The sequence below is a fragment of the Tachypleus tridentatus genome, chromosome 1, assembly GCF_004210375.1.
Source record: "Tachypleus tridentatus isolate NWPU-2018 chromosome 1, ASM421037v1, whole genome shotgun sequence".
NCBI classification, from domain to species: domain Eukaryota; kingdom Metazoa; phylum Arthropoda; class Merostomata; order Xiphosura; family Limulidae; genus Tachypleus; species Tachypleus tridentatus.
Window position 1 is genome coordinate 97,086,573 of NC_134825.1, and position 18,628 is coordinate 97,105,200.

Sequence of the window (18,628 nt, forward strand, 5' to 3'; positions counted from 1 at the left end):
GGCTGGTCAGACTACTGAAAGACTGTTTAGTTTAAAAGTTAGAATTAATAGATAAATTATATTTATAATAAAAAGCAAAGGAACAAACTCCACATTTAAATAAAAGTAAACTAAAATGAGCATTTCTAGGTATAAAATGAATTAATATTGAATGATTAAAACACCCAATGCAATTCAGCTAATTCTCAATAAGATAGCAATCTTTGGTTGTAAATGGATACTGAACAGACTAAATAAATGAGATCCAAACTGTTACACCTGTTTTGTAAGATATCAGTAAATTAGGATTCAACACAGGGTGGTAACTGGTGAAAACCTACATTCCAATTGCATACCAATGTTTTCTCAAAATCATAAACATACAACCAAATGTAAAAGGTTTGTACATATAATACCTAAAACAAAACAAAAGTTTTCTAGTTTTCTGCTGCAGCAGTTTCATCAGACTTCTACAACACCATATGCATACAAAAAATAACCTTCCACTGAAGTGTTCATAACATGTCAATATTGACTTAGTACCATTTTCCCTGCAGGCTTAATATTTGCTTCTCAGATATTTTTGAGAAACAACACTCCATACAGTATTTTATCAGACTGGCAGAAGAAAATGAAAAATCAATGAAAGGCACACAAATACCATATACATATAAAGGTTTAAGTTATTAAAAACAATTTTAAACACAATAGCAGAATATTACAACAAAATGTCATTTTATCACTAAACTTTAATTTAACGTGACTATTCATCATAACGTGTTGGCATCATTAGATATATACTACTGGTCCAAAATAAAAGCAAACAACACAACACACTTGAAATTTTTTGACAAAATGAAAAGTATATTAACAATATCCTGCAGTCATAAAAAACAAACTTTTCCTCTTAACTATTCACTCTAGAACTACATTGGATAGGTCTGTCTGATAACTGGAAATCAAAATATTGATTATGAAGTAATTGTTACATATACATGACTGTAAGTTTAATGTAAATGTTATGATTTATATGATTTGAGTATAATGAGAGTGTTAACATTAGGTATTTTTGGAAGTGATAGTTTATTGCAGGTGTGTACATATAAATGTTTTCAAATCATACATTGGATAGTTCAACTGTATTATTGCATCATGTTACTAGATACTTCCAAGTTTTTGTCACTGTTTTAATTGAGTATTGTTTTATTTTTAGAAATGATAGTTTACTGCAGGTTTGTATATGTAAATATTTTCAAATCATATTGTGTGTAGTTCATTCACTGTATTATTGAACAGTTACTAGATTTTTCAGAGTTTTTCTCATTGTTTTAATTGAAAATTATTGTATTGCAATATCTAGTATCATGTGGAATGTTCAATGCCTCTGTCTCAGACTATAAAAACAGTGTCTAAAATGTGGTTGGATATTTAGTTAAATTGATCTAGACTCCATGATTGTGAGTGTAGCAGTTAAGAGTGGCAATTTTTGAAGTGATATTATAACAGACTGTATTGTTATAACAGAGCAGGAAGAATAATTTGTCTTGTCAAATTGTGTTCTAAAGTAAATGAACTGGACTGTATAGACTTTAATGAAAAAGATGCAATTATTTACAGCTCTGGATCCAACTGTGTAATGAACATTTGTATATAGTATATTGTCTCAGCCCCTTTCTCACAGAAAAAGGCATACAAGTGAACATAGGCATGACATAAGAAGATGCCACAGAAAATATAATTCAAAAGTGTACTTTCTGAAATACCATGGATTTACTAAGGAAAGCTTTCATCAGAAGGTCAGAAAAGTAGAACCTGAAAATATAAAAACTGTATTACAGGGTGTGGCACATCTACAGTTATTACTTTGTCAACAGACAAAAGGGGGAAGAGATGTTATGCTCGTTATAAAATGTGAGACATTGCAAGTGAGTGGAAATCAGAGCAAAAATCTCAACATAAAGCAGCTGGAGTTACCTATAAAGATGGTTCTGGAAAGAATCAAGAAAATAGTAACTTTCACCTTGGATGCTGCTGTCAAAAGAAACAGAATAGAGACAACTTGTCAGATTCACCACAATAATTCATCATTAATGGTGAGTTGTCAGCTCAAGTTAGCAAACAGGTGAAAAGTGCCAATAGTGATTGAAGCATGAGACAAACAATGAGAGATGCAAACTGCAACATAGTTGTAGATGAAGGCTATGTCAGGGACAAGGAAGTAAAAGTTGTATGAGACACTATTTTCAGCAGTGTAGAAGTAAGAACCAGTCTAGTATCTGATAATCAGATGATAGGCAAGTACATCTGTGTGTGCTAATTGATAGAACAGTAAAAAAGTTTCCCATATCACAAACAAAGGTGGACACTTCATACTATGTGGCCATCTATGAGCTGGTGATAGGTAATATATCTGGCAGTAGAAGTTTGGAGAAACCAGACAGAAAGGAAACTGATGAGGCATTTACAGTCACAAAAAGAGCTCAAGAAAAGAAAAGCAAGTAAGTCATCAAGCCCCTGGAAGTCTCAAAAGGAGACACCCAAAAAGTAGGTCTACTTATGAGTTCAAGGAAGCACAAAAGAATGATCCTTCACTGCAAAAACTTTAAGACAATGTCCATGAGAAAGCTGAGCACAAGATAAATGAGAAAGGGACTTATAGAATTGAGGATCAGTTAGGAGTGTAGTATCAGATTTATCAAAGCAGTTCTTCTGGGAAAGTTAAACAGAGCATAGTTCCCACAGAATAACAGACTCAAGTGATGAAGGTGACTCATTAGTCAATTCAGAGAGGACACCTAAAAGCAATAAAAATGGCATGGGAACAAAGACGATGACAAACAGAATCACCAACAATTTTCATTTGCCAGGGGAGAATAACTGCAGGCATTACTGAAGTTATGCTTATCGTGTGACATCTGCCAAAAAACAATACCTGGAGGGAAGACAATCAAGCTGCCATTGGGTGAGATACTTCTCATAGAAGAGCCACTTAGCAGAGTAGTTTTGGTCTTGATTGAATTACTAGCACCTTCATCTGATAAAGGCAACCAGTATGTGCTAACAATATTTTATTATGTAACAAACTACCCAGAAAGAATATCATTACCAAAAACAGAGACAGAAAGATTAGCAGAAGCTTTCCTAAAAGTGTTCTGCAGAGAGACCCAGTTTACTTCAGAAGTGATACAAGACGTGTGCAGACTTATCAGCACAAGGCAGATCTTTACTGTCCTGTACAACCTTAGATATAATGGACTTTGTGAGAGAGTTAATGGAATTTTAATGAACATGATATATATATGCGCCAAGATAGGTCATGTGACTGATAGTATTACTTGCTTACCAAGAAGACCCACAAACAAGCACAGGACTTTCACCTGTCAAGTTACTGTATGAGAGAACAGTTTGAGGTCCAATGCAAATACTAGAGGAGCTGTGAATAGGAGAAGAAGAGAAAGAAGTCAGGAACACATACTAGTATGTGTTATAAGTCAAAAACCAACTGAAGAAGACTGTAAGAAAAAAAGAAAGTAAGAAGTACTTTCTGACAAGAAGGCCAAGGATTAATATCAGAAAGTCAAACAGAAAGTCTTGATTCTCTTACCTACAGACAACAACAACAACAACATTCATCACACAGCATAAAGGACCTTTTGAAGTGTAAGAAGTGGTCAACATAATGGACTATAAGGGAAAAATGAATGGGTGGACTCAGATCTACCACAATAATCTTTTTAAAAAGTATTCTGAGAGGAAACAATACATAATGGGTACAGATAGACACTGTAGATACAGCTGTCATTAGATACATAACAAGAAGATAGTGATTTTATAAAAGAAGATGAAGACCTGTTAGATTTAAAACTGCTGGGTGATGATTAGATGTGTAAAGACATCAAAATCAGTAAAGAACTGATTGGCAAGCAGACATATATTGACAGTATGCAGCACAAGATCAAGACCACAATCTTGGATTCACTAAAGACGAAGACCTACTAGCTGCCTCATGTGATGAGAAACCTTATAAATGAAGAAGTCGAGATAATGTTAGATGGCAGAATCATTTAGTTGTCAAATTCAGTATATTATTCACTAGTGGTAATTGTGAAGAAGATGGACAGTTCAAACCACCTATGTGTAGATTTGTGGAAGCTGAATCTTATGATAAAATTCTACTCCAAACCAAATATTAACTCAGAGGTTCTCACAGAGAAATTATATGGGGCCAAATTTCTTACCAAGATTGACATCAATAATAGTTATTAGCAGATCCCAATGGAAACAGAATATAAAATGAAGACTGCCTTTGTTACACTAGACAAATGTCTCTAGTTCAGTAAGTTAGTCAACTCTGTAGGAACATTCAACTTTATGATGAGGATGATGTTGTATAAAACCACTAACACCAAGCATTATACAGATGACATACTAAGCTGCACAGCTAAAGAGTTGTTCAACTGAGTGAGGACAGCAGGTGTGACCATTAGACAATCTGACATTTCGTTATTTTGTGTTAGACTTTGTTGACATAAGATGAGAGTTGTATGATCAGAATTACCAATTCTACATTCAAGCTATCAAGGGGACTGCAAATGTTGATGCATACTGTACAAGTAGATTTTGTGCATGCACTGAAAACACTTTGTATATTGTATAAAATAACAGTATAAATATTTTTCTTGAAAAGGGGCTTATTGTTGAATATATACAACTGTTTGAGTTTGACACAAGTGTTATAATTTAAATGGTTAAAGTATAGCACAAGTACTAAATTTAGTTATTTTTTGGACCAATAGTTTATGGTAGATTTCGTTTGTGTAACTGTTCTAAAATCATAAGTTGTGTAGCAAAATTGTCATGATTTGTTGATTATATTGTTGCATCATGTTAGTAGGATCATCTGAGTTTTGCTCTTGTTTTAATTGAGTATTATCACATTATAATATACATTCGTTTGTGAAATATTTTCGGCCTCTGTTAAGCTATAAATATTCATCCAAAATGTAGTTCAATATAAATAAATATAACATCAATGGCTGTAAGTTTAGCAATAATGAGTATAGCAGTAATTTTTGAAAGTTAAAATTATCAAAGACTGTATTGTAATAACAGAACAGGAAAAATAATTCATTTTGTCAAAGTGTGTTCTAAATTAAATGAAACAACATGTGTGGACTTTGACAAAAAAAGACACAATTATGTAAAATGTAATAGATATTTGCATATCCATTTGATGTGTTTTGATATATTATTTTATAACAGGTGGACTTTGTGCTGTTTGCTTCTATTGTTGACATTTATCACCAACAATCACAATCACCTGTTGTAAAGAATCCAACTCATGCATAAAACCTGAGTAGATGAATTTTAAATGAAAATACATAATGAACACAAAGTGAAACACAATATAAACATTTTTTCTTAATGAAATACAAGCACAGTATGAATAAATGCGCTGATGTTTTAAACACACTGGATCATGGGTTTTACTGATTCTTCTTTCAAACTCTTTTCACAAGATCTGATATGAGACCATTTCATAGGAAGATCAAGTATATGAAAAGACTGACTATTTGATTATGTTCTGGGCTATTTAAAGGCAACAGTTTTCAACAAACTGCTTTTACCCAAAGCAGTATGCATTACCCAAGTAACTGGTCATTCTCTTGAACACAGTGGACTATATCCTCTAGATATCATTTGTACATCCAGTGAAGGACTACTTTTGACATCCATACACAACACATTGTATTAAGCTTTGTTCTTCATTCCTTAAAACTTGCACATGTCATTTAAAAAAATATATATTTACTGTTGTTTGGTCAACATAAATTTCTGTTTGTGAAGCAATGGATATAAATCTCTCTTTGAAGTAAATCTTGTTCGCATCTACTCCTCCTTGAGAAAAGTAAGTGTTAAAATGAAAAAGTAATCAAGAAAGAAGGCCCAGTGTTTCACACTTACACTCAATGCCATCCATCAAGCCACAATAAAAGCAATCAAGAATGACAGGTTGTTAATCCATAACCAAGGCCTCATTGCTAATGAAGTAAAATATCACCACACATGATGCAATACTTAGCCAAAAACGAAAAGAAAGCAAATTTTCTGAAAAAAACAACAACAACAAACAAACTGGGGTTCTGGTGAAATATGGATACTAGTATCTCATCATCAGCTGACTCCTATGTGTATCATTGTGCAAAAATGTATTCAACATAAAGTGAAAACTGTGAGACAGGTCCTCCCATAGGCTTTGTGGACATAAAAAAAACCCTGAAGTAATGGTACCCTATCCTTTGTACAATATACTAAAGCATGGATCATTTGTAGAAATGATAGTCCTCATCAGCAGGTGAAGTGTACAGTGAAAAAAACTGAAGTAATGGTACCAGATTCTAAGTACAATGTATAATATACTAACATGAATCATTGGTGGAAATGGATAGCACAGTGACTTAAATGATGGAGTTAGAAAAATTGTTCCACCATAGGTTAATTGATAAATGCTATTAACTGCCCGAGCCATTATTCACTGCACAACAGACAGCTTTATAAAAACACCAAACTATCTGTCACTTCCTCTAACCATCATGACTCCAACAGGTTTTGCTGAGCTTGTCCAAATCTTAGCTGTTCTGGTCATGGCCTATTGTACAATGCAATTGAAGAGCTAGAGACAGCTATGTCAGACCAACTCAAATGCCTTTTGTCAGGTAGTTCTTCATACAGATGCTTTCCACATCTTATGCACTTTCATCTCCATCTTACAAAAGAAATCTGGTGAAGTAGGACTAGCAGATGTACTTGTTGAGGATGGAATCACTGGCACTGGTTCAGTTACTGGTGTGCTGGAAGGAAGGCATTACAACCAGGCTATGTAGATCAATAAGATATGATTTATTTCCTTTGAAAAAAATATGACTTTCATGCTCATGTGACAGTTAATGTATTTATCACTAGGTTTTTACTTGAAATTAAAATAGATGTTACTTGTTTTTGATATACCATTAGTTCAAGGGATAAATCATTCATTCATGTTATGTTTTATGGCTGAAGATTAGAATGGAAGTTTTTTTGTATTTATGCTGTAGTCCTTTCACAAGTGGAAGGATGATCTGGAGAGAGGAAAAGACACTAGTAGCATTGACAGAACTGTTGACAAGATCCATGAGAAATCGAACTCTGAGAACATCAACAGACTCCTTCAAGATCCATCTTTTCTAAGCTTGTTTGTAAAAGTACAAGAACATGCCTCACTGAACGAAAGTCCAATGAATACATAAAGACATTCTAGAACATATGTTACTACTGCAATTTATAAACTGAGAGAGTAACTGGGACCTCCATCCTGCTTGTGTGTAAGACATGATTCCATGGCATTTTGCATATGATTGCACAAGTTATGCATGTTATGCTCCATGCTACTAGATTCAGATGATGCAACTGAAGCAAACCCACCATAAAGCTTATGATGTGCTCAAACATGGCAAGTTTGCAGTACAAAGAAACACCCAACAGAGTTTCACTCAAGCGGCTGTTAACCAAACTATTGAATAAACTATCAATAGGAATACCAAGACTAAAGGCAGGATAGGTGGTTTCAATCTGAAAGAAATTGTTGTAGACAGACGGATCACAATAGTTCACACATATGCTTCCATCACTGATAATTGTTGTATCTTGGCTGGAATCAACATGTGTGACCATGAACACAGAGACAACATCACCACAAATGAAGGAAGAAGACAGATGTCCAACTAGTTAAAGATGAAATATATGACTGGGTGAACCCATATGGTGCATCTGAAAATGGTGTTTCTCTACCATCAGGCACAGTTGTTCATGAAGAGCTTTTGATGGTTGATAAAAAAAAAAGAAAAATTCAAACATTTTGAATTTATTGACAGAAGGCTGGGCTGCCAAACAGAGAATTTCTTCAATAAATTCAATTTCTAAGATGAAACTTAAGCCCTTCAGAAATGTAGTATAAAGATTGATGGCAAGCAAATCACATCATACTAAATGATAACTGTAATTTGGTTGCAAGACTTTTGGTAATTTCACAGTCAAGACAGAAGAACATAAAGAAATTACAGTGCTATGTGCTTAGTGAAATCTTATGGCCACTGACCAGCATTAGGTGGTCTCAAAAAGATAGAAAAGGCAACATTGGTACAATTAATGGAGACCAAAGCTGCCCAGGCTATGTATGCAACAAGTGTTATAGCATATACAGTTAATGATATAGGTGTCATTCAAACTCTCAAGAGGATACCAGACACATTTGGTAAGCTAGCTGGGCACATATTAGACATCATCATTCAGTATTCAGGCCAGACAACTTACATGAATTTTAATGGAGACCAATATCATGATCTCCCCGTAAAGAAGCTTGAACATATTGCCAAGGCATCATCTGGTCAAGTGAAGTTGAAAATCAATCAAGCAAGTCAAAAATCCCCAAAGCACTGGGAAAAGTTTTTATCTCTTAACATTAACAAGAAGCCACTTATCACACTTATTAATGATTAAAAATAAAGGATGAGTAGCTGATGACTGACTGGATACAGAAGGACCTGCTGATTCACATCACTTTTGACAGAACATAATGTCATATTGTTGGAATGTCAATAAACTTTTATCAAAGTCTGATTACTTTTGACAAAGTTACTCATAAAAACCAAAAATATAAGATAAGATTATCTCCAATATTTACCAATCCTTCAGAGTGATCCAAAATACAGATAGGGATCATTATCTAAATTCTGCCATGAATGCTCCTCATATTGTGTGAATTTTTTGTTTAATAAAGATCCATTATTTTTAGAGATATACATGCAGACATACACATTCAGAGAACCCAAATGCACATCCTATCCCCTCCAACTTTTAGAGAGAGGATAATGAAGTAAGTGTCTGCACAAATATCACACTGGGTTAATCATGTGATAGTCTCATCTATTTATATCACTGCACATGTATACCTATATACCTCATCCCAACTCACTGTATGTGTCTACAGTTAACAAATAGTTAAATCTTGAGCATTTTTGCAAAATGACAGTACCTATTTTGATGAGTAAAAACAATGTTAAAAAAGTTACAGTGAAAACATTTTACTGAACTTGGCATAATTGTTCAAAGAATAGCTCAGTGTGTTTTTTTTTCCCCCAAGTACAAACTATTAGCTTATGACTCAAACTCTTCACTGATTTGAGATTAATTACAGCCACAGCTATTGAGGATTACCTCTTGTTTTACTCTGGAGAAATACTCTTTCAGATGAGATCTTGGAAATAAAATCCCCAGGGTGGAATTGTGCAACAAATTCAAAATTCTAACCATCCTTCTCATGGACTAATGGTATAATCAAATATCACAATATGATTACGGAATACAAATTCTCTCTCTGTTTTATGGGCTTTTGTAGAACAATTTTCCATACAAAGACTTATAGCAAAGATTGTACATATTATCACGAAAATCAAAAGTAAAAAAGAGATCTACAGTAAACTTCTACACATGTTAGTTATTTTCCAAAACAACCTTATGAATTGTATCAATGGTGTGCTAGCAATACCAATTATTTTGAAAAGCTAGTCAACTATAACATTCTAGGTTCTCTATTTATCAAAATATTATCATAATAATATTGAAAAGAAAAAAAAATGTCAAAGTGCACACACAAAAAACTACTATCAAGAAATAACATGTCCTGCAGTCTGTTAATTGTTCACAGACTTAGTGGTGCACTTCTTGTGGGTTTTAGAATGATCAGTAAGACTCTCACATCACAACTGGTTTACAGTGCTTGTCAGTAAAACGATAAACAAATGTAAAAGTACATATGATGCTTTGTGAAAAATCTGTATATGATGGAAAAAAACTGGATATCATTTCAGAGTACAGGAATTACTGTAGAACATGTAAAAAGTTTGAGACAATAAATCCATTGCAAGCCTATGTAATCTATTCAGCCAAATCATCACATTGAAGACAATAAATTAAAGTTTTCACCACACTTATTACCTATTTGCAACAGCTGATTGTTGAAGCTTGCTCCTTTATTCGTATGAATCTTTTCTGTTGTTATGAAGTTATCCACTAGTCAGTTAATATGTCAATGATTATTTAAACTAATGTATTAACCAGTGCATAGTATTTTAGCTTATTTAGTTATTTATTACTTCCATGACATAATGATTACTGTGATAAGTTTCAAGCAGTAGTCTGTCTATATTCAGAGACATTTTCTGAAATGGAAAAATCAACAAATTCTAGATTCTTCTTTGCAAAAATATTCCTGTAATTTGCTGATGGGAATGTTTTTAAATGTGAATGATTCTCTCTCTTAGTCACACAGCCATTGTAGTGTTTTGCACAATTACTGTATATCTCAGCTAAATTACCATCAATATACCCATCACTCTAGGCTGGCTATAGTATGAGACACTCCCTGATAATCTTTGATTCCATGTGCATCCATAAAATCTCAGATCTTGAACCATTAGAACCACTAGCTGTATAGCAGGTAAGCTGACAGTACAGCACACCCTCTTGTATATGTGAATTAACACTCCTACAAAAAGACGTTTCTAGTCCTGATTTCTCCAAGCCCGTTCCTCTGGCTGTGGTTTCGCTAGATAGTAGATAGGGGCAGTGGGAATCTCGTTAATCCATTCATTAATGGATTTAAATGGTAATTTCATTTAAATACAAAATTATTAGCCTAATATTAATAACCTTTCAAGTTGCTCTGGGGCCTATTGGGCCCCACTTTTCGTAGGAGTGTTAATCAAATAACTGCTTGAGAGAATATGCTTCCATATCAAATTTACTGAGCTGTAGCAGTCATGCTTTAACTCACTGGATGACATATAATGCCCAAGTTAAGATTGAGTTCTATAATTGCTTCTCTCATAACTTCTCCACTGTGTATGGTATACATTCATCAGTGGAATCCTTATTTGCATTATCATCACATATGAATATTTAGGTTTCACTGCAACATTCAGTCTACAAGCATTTTGCAGCCAGTCCATGGAGAGTTTTACAATAAAATTGTTCTTCTAGAACATTGTGATCTAATTTACAACCATTCCTTAAAGTTCATCAATTACAATGATAATACATAACCTACTCCAGCAGTAAATACAATATAATGCCATTCTGTTGCAGTAGTAAAAGTGCATGGAGAATACTAGAACTTAAAGCAATTCTTTCTTTACTCATACAGTTTTGTAGATGTTAACACTTACTTAGCTGATAGTATGCTTGACTTACATTTACTATTGTAGATTCTTAAAAAATTCTACATCACCCTGAATCTATCTCTTGCTTAGTTTTTAAATAATAACTAGCATATTTATGATGATACCTCAACTACAGATCAAAGGATCATCAGCAATATAAAGTTCCTACTTATTAACATGTTCATGGTGCAACCTCAGACTGTATTCATATAATGGCACAAGCACCATTTGTGTATTACTTTATCACCTAGTCAGAAGTAGCAGGCACATTACAGTCTGATTGGCATGAATGACAAAAAGGTGATAATAATCTTTTCAAGTGCTCAAAACAACCTTGACTCTGTTCTGTTTAGTTCATCCTACCAGTAGCAAGAAGAAAGGTCAAGATAACAAAACCAGAAGGTTCATCTTTTAAATATGTGTGTGTGTGTTTATATACATACAGACACACATAAAAAACTTATGCAATCCACTATTTCTTTAGTTCACTGGTAAAGAGGCTGTATTTGCACAAAAATTCTTTAAGGCATTTAAATTCAACAAGCCAATACCAAAGCCAAGACTTGTGATAATACTCTCACGCATTTAATGACAGCATTATGATATTAAGCTTCTCCAATGATGACACACCAATCATTTGCGAGAGAAAATTCTATACTTACTGAAACCAGTAGCTGTTTACAAGGCATTTTCTAATACATCACAATGTTATGTAGTTCTAGCAGCTCCTCAGTGAATTAAAAATTACTTTGTCATAAACCAAGCTATATATATTTGAAATCAGCTTTAACATAAAGAGCAGATAGATAAGTGTTCTCTCCTTACACCAATGATTCAAAACTGACTAGTTTAAACTAGCAAACTTAACATCATTTACAGTTCTTGTCTGTTCTTAGCTTGTTTAAGTTTATTCTTCTACATTTTGACATGTTTTACCCTTCATACACACAGGGAAAGAATACCTACACCAACCGTCAAACTGCCCACAATTGTAGGAAGTAAATCTTTTTACTCTCGATTTGTCAAGGCATCTCTTCAATAGTATCACTGAGACCACTTAAAAGGAGATGTTTAGAATATAGTGCCTTCCAAAAGCATTCTCACCTTATGGAAAATGTCACATTTTAATTGAATACAAATAATGTAAACAACTTTTTTAATGAACTTGTTTTTGTTCAAAACTTTAATGATCAAACTTAACACTGTTATGTCTGAAATATGTTGCATGTCAACAAAACCTGCAAAGAAAATATATAAATTGAAGTTTGCTGATTGCACAAGTATTCAGTCTTGTAAGTCAGTATGTGGTGGAAGCACCTTTGGCAGCTGTGAATCTTATTTACATGGTCTCTACCAGCTTTGCACAATGGAATGGTGTAACTTTTACCCATCCTTTCTAGCACATAGTTCAAATCTGACAATTTCAAATTTTTTATTGGATTCAAGTCGGGACTCTGACTGGAGTATGCCAGGACATTGACTCCAGTGTGGCTTTGGCCTTGTGCTTCACATCATTGTCCTGTTTAAATGTGATTGCTGAAGCCAGTTTTAGATTCTTGAGTGACTCAAGCAGGTTTTCTCTCTAGGCCCAAATTTGCCTGTACTTTGCAACATCAATATTCCCCTCAGACCTGACAAGCTTCCCAGTTCCATAATATGATGCTGCCACCAGCATGCTTGACAGTTGGGATAATGTGGTTGCACCAGATGCAATGCTTTAAAGTTACACTAAAAAGCTCAATTTCTTTTTTATTTCCAACAAAACCTTCTGCCATATACAGTATCATTTACATGCTTTGTCACAAACTTTATATGAGTTTTAAGGTGATTCTTTTCCAGTATTGGCTTTTTTCTCGCCACTCACTCACAAAGGCCAGCTCTGTGTAATGACTAGGATACTGCCAGTATATGAACACTGACTCTCACCTCATAATGGAACTTTGCAGATCTTTCAAAGTCACTGTTGGCTTCACAGTAGTATCCCTAACCACCTTCCTGTTTACCAAGCTGCTTAGTTAGGAAGGGTGGCCTGATATGGGTATTGACTTGATGGCATGAAGCACATTCCACTTGTTAATGATGGACTTCACAATACTCAAAGAGATAATTTGTAACTTTGAAATTTTCTTGTAACCTTCTAAGGTATTGTGCTTATATATCACTTTCTTTGACTTGTTTGGAAAGCTCCTTGGTCTCAATAGTTAGTTTGTCATATCACAATGTGAATTGTGGCTAAAACAAATGCATTTATTCTGAAGTCAAGTTAAATCACTATCAAGTTTTGTGATTGCAAGCTCAGTCAGCAACAAAATATGGTAAAGGGTAAATACTTTTGCAAAGCACTATATCTCTTCCACTCTAATTTTCTGAGTTTGGCATACAAAAGAATGGCACCATTTCTTTCAGACTCCTGTAACATGATGGCAGCAAATACTCAGGAGTTGAGCCTCTGGCAGAGTCACTGCAGCTCTCACTGCAAGTTTCTTCTGCACCCATAATTTAGATGGAATGACCACTTCAAAACTTATTGTTGCTAACACAACTACAAGCATAATATTTTTAATAACCAAGACACATTATTAGGTACCTCCCAAACTTATCAATTAAAATATTTTCCTGCCAGCTGCCATCATGGTGGGGTACATTTTGCTATGTAGGTGCTATATATCCACCAAGACACTTGGTGGGAACCAGGTTTAAAAAGCTTAACTTCCACCCAGTAGAAGACTCAATTCTCTACCAGTTCAGAGTAATGGTACAGCTCTGCCACAACTTCCCAAATGCACAGTTGATCAGATTACAAGTATTCTATGGCATCTTGGGCCAGACCATCTACAAAAGGCATAAAATCCCACCTCATTTGATCCTGCATCCAGAAAGTCCTTATGACAACCTAAGTAAACTTTTAAAGAGATGATCTAAATCTTTGTCAAACCCCCAAAAGGTGGTGGCAATTTATTTCACGATGATACTTTCTGCTGGTTGTAGCACATATAACTGTGAAGCTGATATTAATACAGACATTTATTCCTCTTGGAAAAATATGAAACTTCCACTTATGTTTGAATGATGTCAATATCATCGTTCAAATACAATTTTCATGTTTGTATGTGACAACAGCACTTATCTTCATGAATGGAATATCACACTTGAAGTAATATGGTAACCATTCCACCAGAAGGTTGGTAATAGATTAGTATTTCACAAGGAACACAAGTTAGAAATTTGTTTGAAAAAATTAATATTTTACATTATTAACAACTACTGTAATAACTATACCTTGGCTGATAGCATCAACACTTGTGGAGAAAGAGATAAGTTGTAATATTAATTATCTCTGTAACTGAAAGAGATTTATGGATTTATATGTGGAAGATCAGATATAGTGAGTTGTTACAAGTTATAAAAGAAAAAAGAGAATACTTGTGGGTAAATTAAAAATAAACATTCTACTTTGTGAGAAAGAGGAGACGGATAAATAGGTGATCAGACTAACAAAGTACTACTAATGTTTTAATGGTTAAATTATATTTTCAGTAAAAGTAAGTGAAGGAAAGTCTGTATTTAAACGAAAAATTAAAATACACTTCAGTAAAAAAAACAACAACAAAATACTTGTATTGAAAGACTGGAGGAAATTTCCATATGAAACATGTACAAGACTTCACTAGTGAACCTCAATTCTTTTAAGCTATAGTCATAACTGGCTAAATATGTCAAAACTGCTCTCATATTTCATGTTGTCTCTGTAGCAGCCAAATTAGAAAACTGAATACCAAGTATTTAAAAGTATATTGGCTCTACTAGCAACCATAGAACAATACTATAATAAAATTACCTAATAAAATAGCATATAGCTTCCTAAACTGAACCCTTATATAGAAAGTAAATTCTTGGACTGAATTGCCACATGACCTTGAGCAGATTTGGTGTGTTATAAATATATAAAAAAAAGGTATGGAAATATATACTAAAAGAGAATGAGGTATGTGATACTTGTATACCATAATACTTCAGCACTTTAACTCTTTCACTTATAGAATAGCTTGTAATTGCATATATTTCAACACAGAAAAACAATATTAAATGCAAAATCAAAACTCAGTATATATTGATGTAATAAATTTCAACATAGGAAGTGTTCAAAATACATTACTATAACAACATCAACTTACATGTGTTTTGTATCAATGTTTGGCATATCTTTAATGACACCTAGGCTGGGATCAATTCTGCTAAATGCCACGAAGGTTTCTTCCATTTCAGATGTACTTTCATAAGCAGATGTATACTCAGTTGTTTCTGAACTCATTTCAGTCCTTGTGCTAGTTGCTATCCAAGTCTTCTGTTCACTTTCCTCAACACTTCTCATTTTTTTTGTTTCATTCATTTTATACTCTGAAAACTGTAAGATCAATAAAATCAGAACAAACTGAAATGTATGATTGCCAAGGTAACAAAAAATCAGTTAATACAATACAAAAAAGCAATAAGAATAACTTACCATTCCATCTGGTTTGCAGTTTAAAGAAAACTACGCAACAGAATTACCATTATAGACTAGACAACAATTCCCAAAAGGTTAAAAATAAGGATTCTACAAGCATTCTTATGTGAAAGCTGGCAACATGATTGTCTCTCTCTCTCTTATAGGTATTTGGGTATTGATGTTTATATACCCAGGAGGGTCAGGTTTCGCTGACCTCTTCCTCCTTACTTTAAAGATTAGTTTTGCAAATGTTAAGTGTATTTATACATTTGTACACGAGGGCCATAGTAACCTGCATTTACTCAGGCCCCTTTCAGGGCAATTTTCATGCACTATCTACACATACATTTGGTGCAATAAGGCCCGGCATGGCCAGGTGGGTTAAGGCGTGCGACTCGTAATCCGAGGGTCGCGGGTTCGCATCCCCGTCGCACCAAACATGCTCGCCCTTTTAGCCGTGGGGGCGTTATAATGTGACAGCCAATCCCACTATTCGTTGGTAAAAAGAGTAGTCCACAAAAAATTAAATTACTGCAAGTGACATCTATTGTAGTGTGTAATCACACAGGAATTTTGCAAAAAAACAGAGAGTAGTCTTAAATTTAATTTTGTCATGCTGCAAAATTTTCTAAATTTTTTACTTTTCGCCATCAAAAAATCCAGTGCTCCCCTAGTGTGCATTTTAGTTAAAAAGTATAATTCATTCATTAATTGGTAACTGCTCGGTGAAAGGTTCTCACTTTTACTGTTGCATATTATTACTCAGGTTGTTTTTGTTCATCATTATTCGTGTTTGTTGTCTCTTCGTGGATTTCTGCAACTATATTTCAGCAAGTGTTTAACACTGAATGATCACCATCATTGTAGATTTCCCTACTCAGACGATGGTAGTGATTCTATAGTTACCTGAAATTGTGAGAAGAAATTCAATGTTTATTATGACTGCATATAACACTATTTGATAAAGCTATTTTTAAATACTTGGTGTTAAGGTAAGAGGTGCAAATGTTGTTAATAACAGGCTTCTTATGTTAAGTATATCACTGTTGTTTATATTGATAGTGATCACCAACAATTATAGAAACAAGTTGAATCAAAATGCAAAAATAATATTTCCAAGTCAACAACTTAGAAAACATAAACAAGGCCCGAAACACTGTCTGCATCATTTTCTGAAGCTACAAATCCCTATTTGAACTCCACTAAAATTAATAAGTACTGTACACAAAAACGACAAAACAAGGATTTATGGCTTGAGAACTAACTGTTTGACGACTGTAAGTATCTACATTAGTCAGGCTATTTAGAACTCCTAATTATTACTTCACTTACTCATTCAACTATTGCTATATTACCTTTTCATGTTTAGTGGCTATCTCATGAACGTCTCTGTTAGCTCATACCTATCAATCGATTCCAAACCTTCCATCGTCTGCTTAGTCACCAACAGAACTTTTACGGTATATTTCAGCTCTTCGGTATACAAACTTCCACACGCATGTATTCATTCATACATGTATCGCCATTACGTTTTATCATGTATGCTAGTACTTTATAAAAATACTGTTTCCAGGATGGAAGCAAATTATTTCAATAGCTGTCTCAAACTACCTTCAGTTAGTTATGTTGCAACAACAGTGGTGTATAATGCACTGCTATTTACAAGTAATCAAACTATCCAGTTATTCTTTTCCAGACATCATAGACTGAATAAGTATTAGCAGGTTTCAGATAAACTAAAATACCTCATAGCCATAACAACCAATTACAATTGAAAGATATCACCAAATATCCTAAAAATATTTCCTATTGTGAAGCTATATTTAATAGCAGAGAAACGAAGAATTTTAAAATCATTTTCGTGCCATCAATCTCATTATAAGTAAACTGCAATAAAGGGTCATTCAAATACCATGTAACACATTTTCCTTTTTTGACACCTCACCCCAAGTAAAATTTGTAACATGGATGGTAACACCCATAATTCACTAGTTAACAAAGACTCTTTGCTTTAAACCTATACCTTTCATGTGCAAATATCTATGTATATTAAACAATGATTATATGTCGTCTTTAACAAGAAAAATAAATTATTCAATCAACACAAGCTATCGCCATCTAGTAGGTTGTGGTAAAACGAAACTTACCACTATATTTCTAAAGACACAATATTCTTTCAAAATGATTTTTGTTGACTCCTACTGCTTTACAGCAAGCTGTATAAAACTGTTCATGACACCTACCCCCGTAACACAGGCTAAGGCACTTTTCTACTCTCCATAACATTATATAATTTTAACGCTCCTAATTTATAATGATTAAATAACTGTCACTTAACATCTGATAGATATCTTTCAATGCAATTTTTCTGAATAATTCAGAAAGCAATGGTCATGACACCCTTTTAACTAAAATTTCATTCTTTTAGCATTTAACTTCAGCTATACAAACTCTTGGTGTATTAATATAGTGAACTACGAAAGAAAGTGGTTCATAATATGAATTGCAAGGAAATACACAAAACCTTAATACAAATGTTCAGGCATAAAGCACTTTAAACAATAGAAGACAATAAGTTTAGCAATACTACTCTTTCAGAGGTTCCCTTTTTCCATGTTTATCAAGTTATGACCAAATGGTCATATTCTCCTCCCCTCCCTTCACTTGCTATTAGACCTCTTTGATTCTCAGCCCCTTCCCTCCAAATGGTCTCTAAAAGGCTTATAATTAAAAGCTTGAAGTGTAAGTAAAATACTATGCTGCAACTCTGTCATTAAGATCAAATATCATAACCCTTCGTGACATTCACTTTTGAATATCGACATTAGGTTAGGTTACTTAATTATGCAAAACATTTTACATGAAATTCATTCGTTACTGGTGTTGTACAAGACATCTGAAGATT

At 33.8% G+C, this 18,628-nt stretch overlaps 1 protein-coding gene across 3 annotated transcripts in view; it reads right to left on the minus strand.

The window, feature by feature from the left end:
• LOC143256523 (beta-scruin-like) overlaps positions 1-17,959 on the minus strand; it is a 138,248-nt gene extending 120,289 nt beyond the window's left edge. Inside the window, exons 1-2 of one of the 3 annotated variants that reach the window (XM_076513875.1) lie at positions 17,871-17,959; positions 15,410-15,639 (exon numbers count right to left, since the gene is read on the minus strand). In XM_076513875.1, coding sequence (XP_076369990.1) covers positions 15,410-15,624 — 215 coding nt within the window. In that variant the 5' untranslated portion in view covers positions 15,625-15,639; positions 17,871-17,959. Of the gene's footprint in view, positions 1-15,409; positions 15,640-17,078; positions 17,754-17,870 lie in introns of those variants that run through there. The other 2 variants (XM_076513868.1, XM_076513885.1) reach the window with 2 other exon arrangements.
• Between the last annotated feature and the right edge of the window lie 669 nt (positions 17,960-18,628).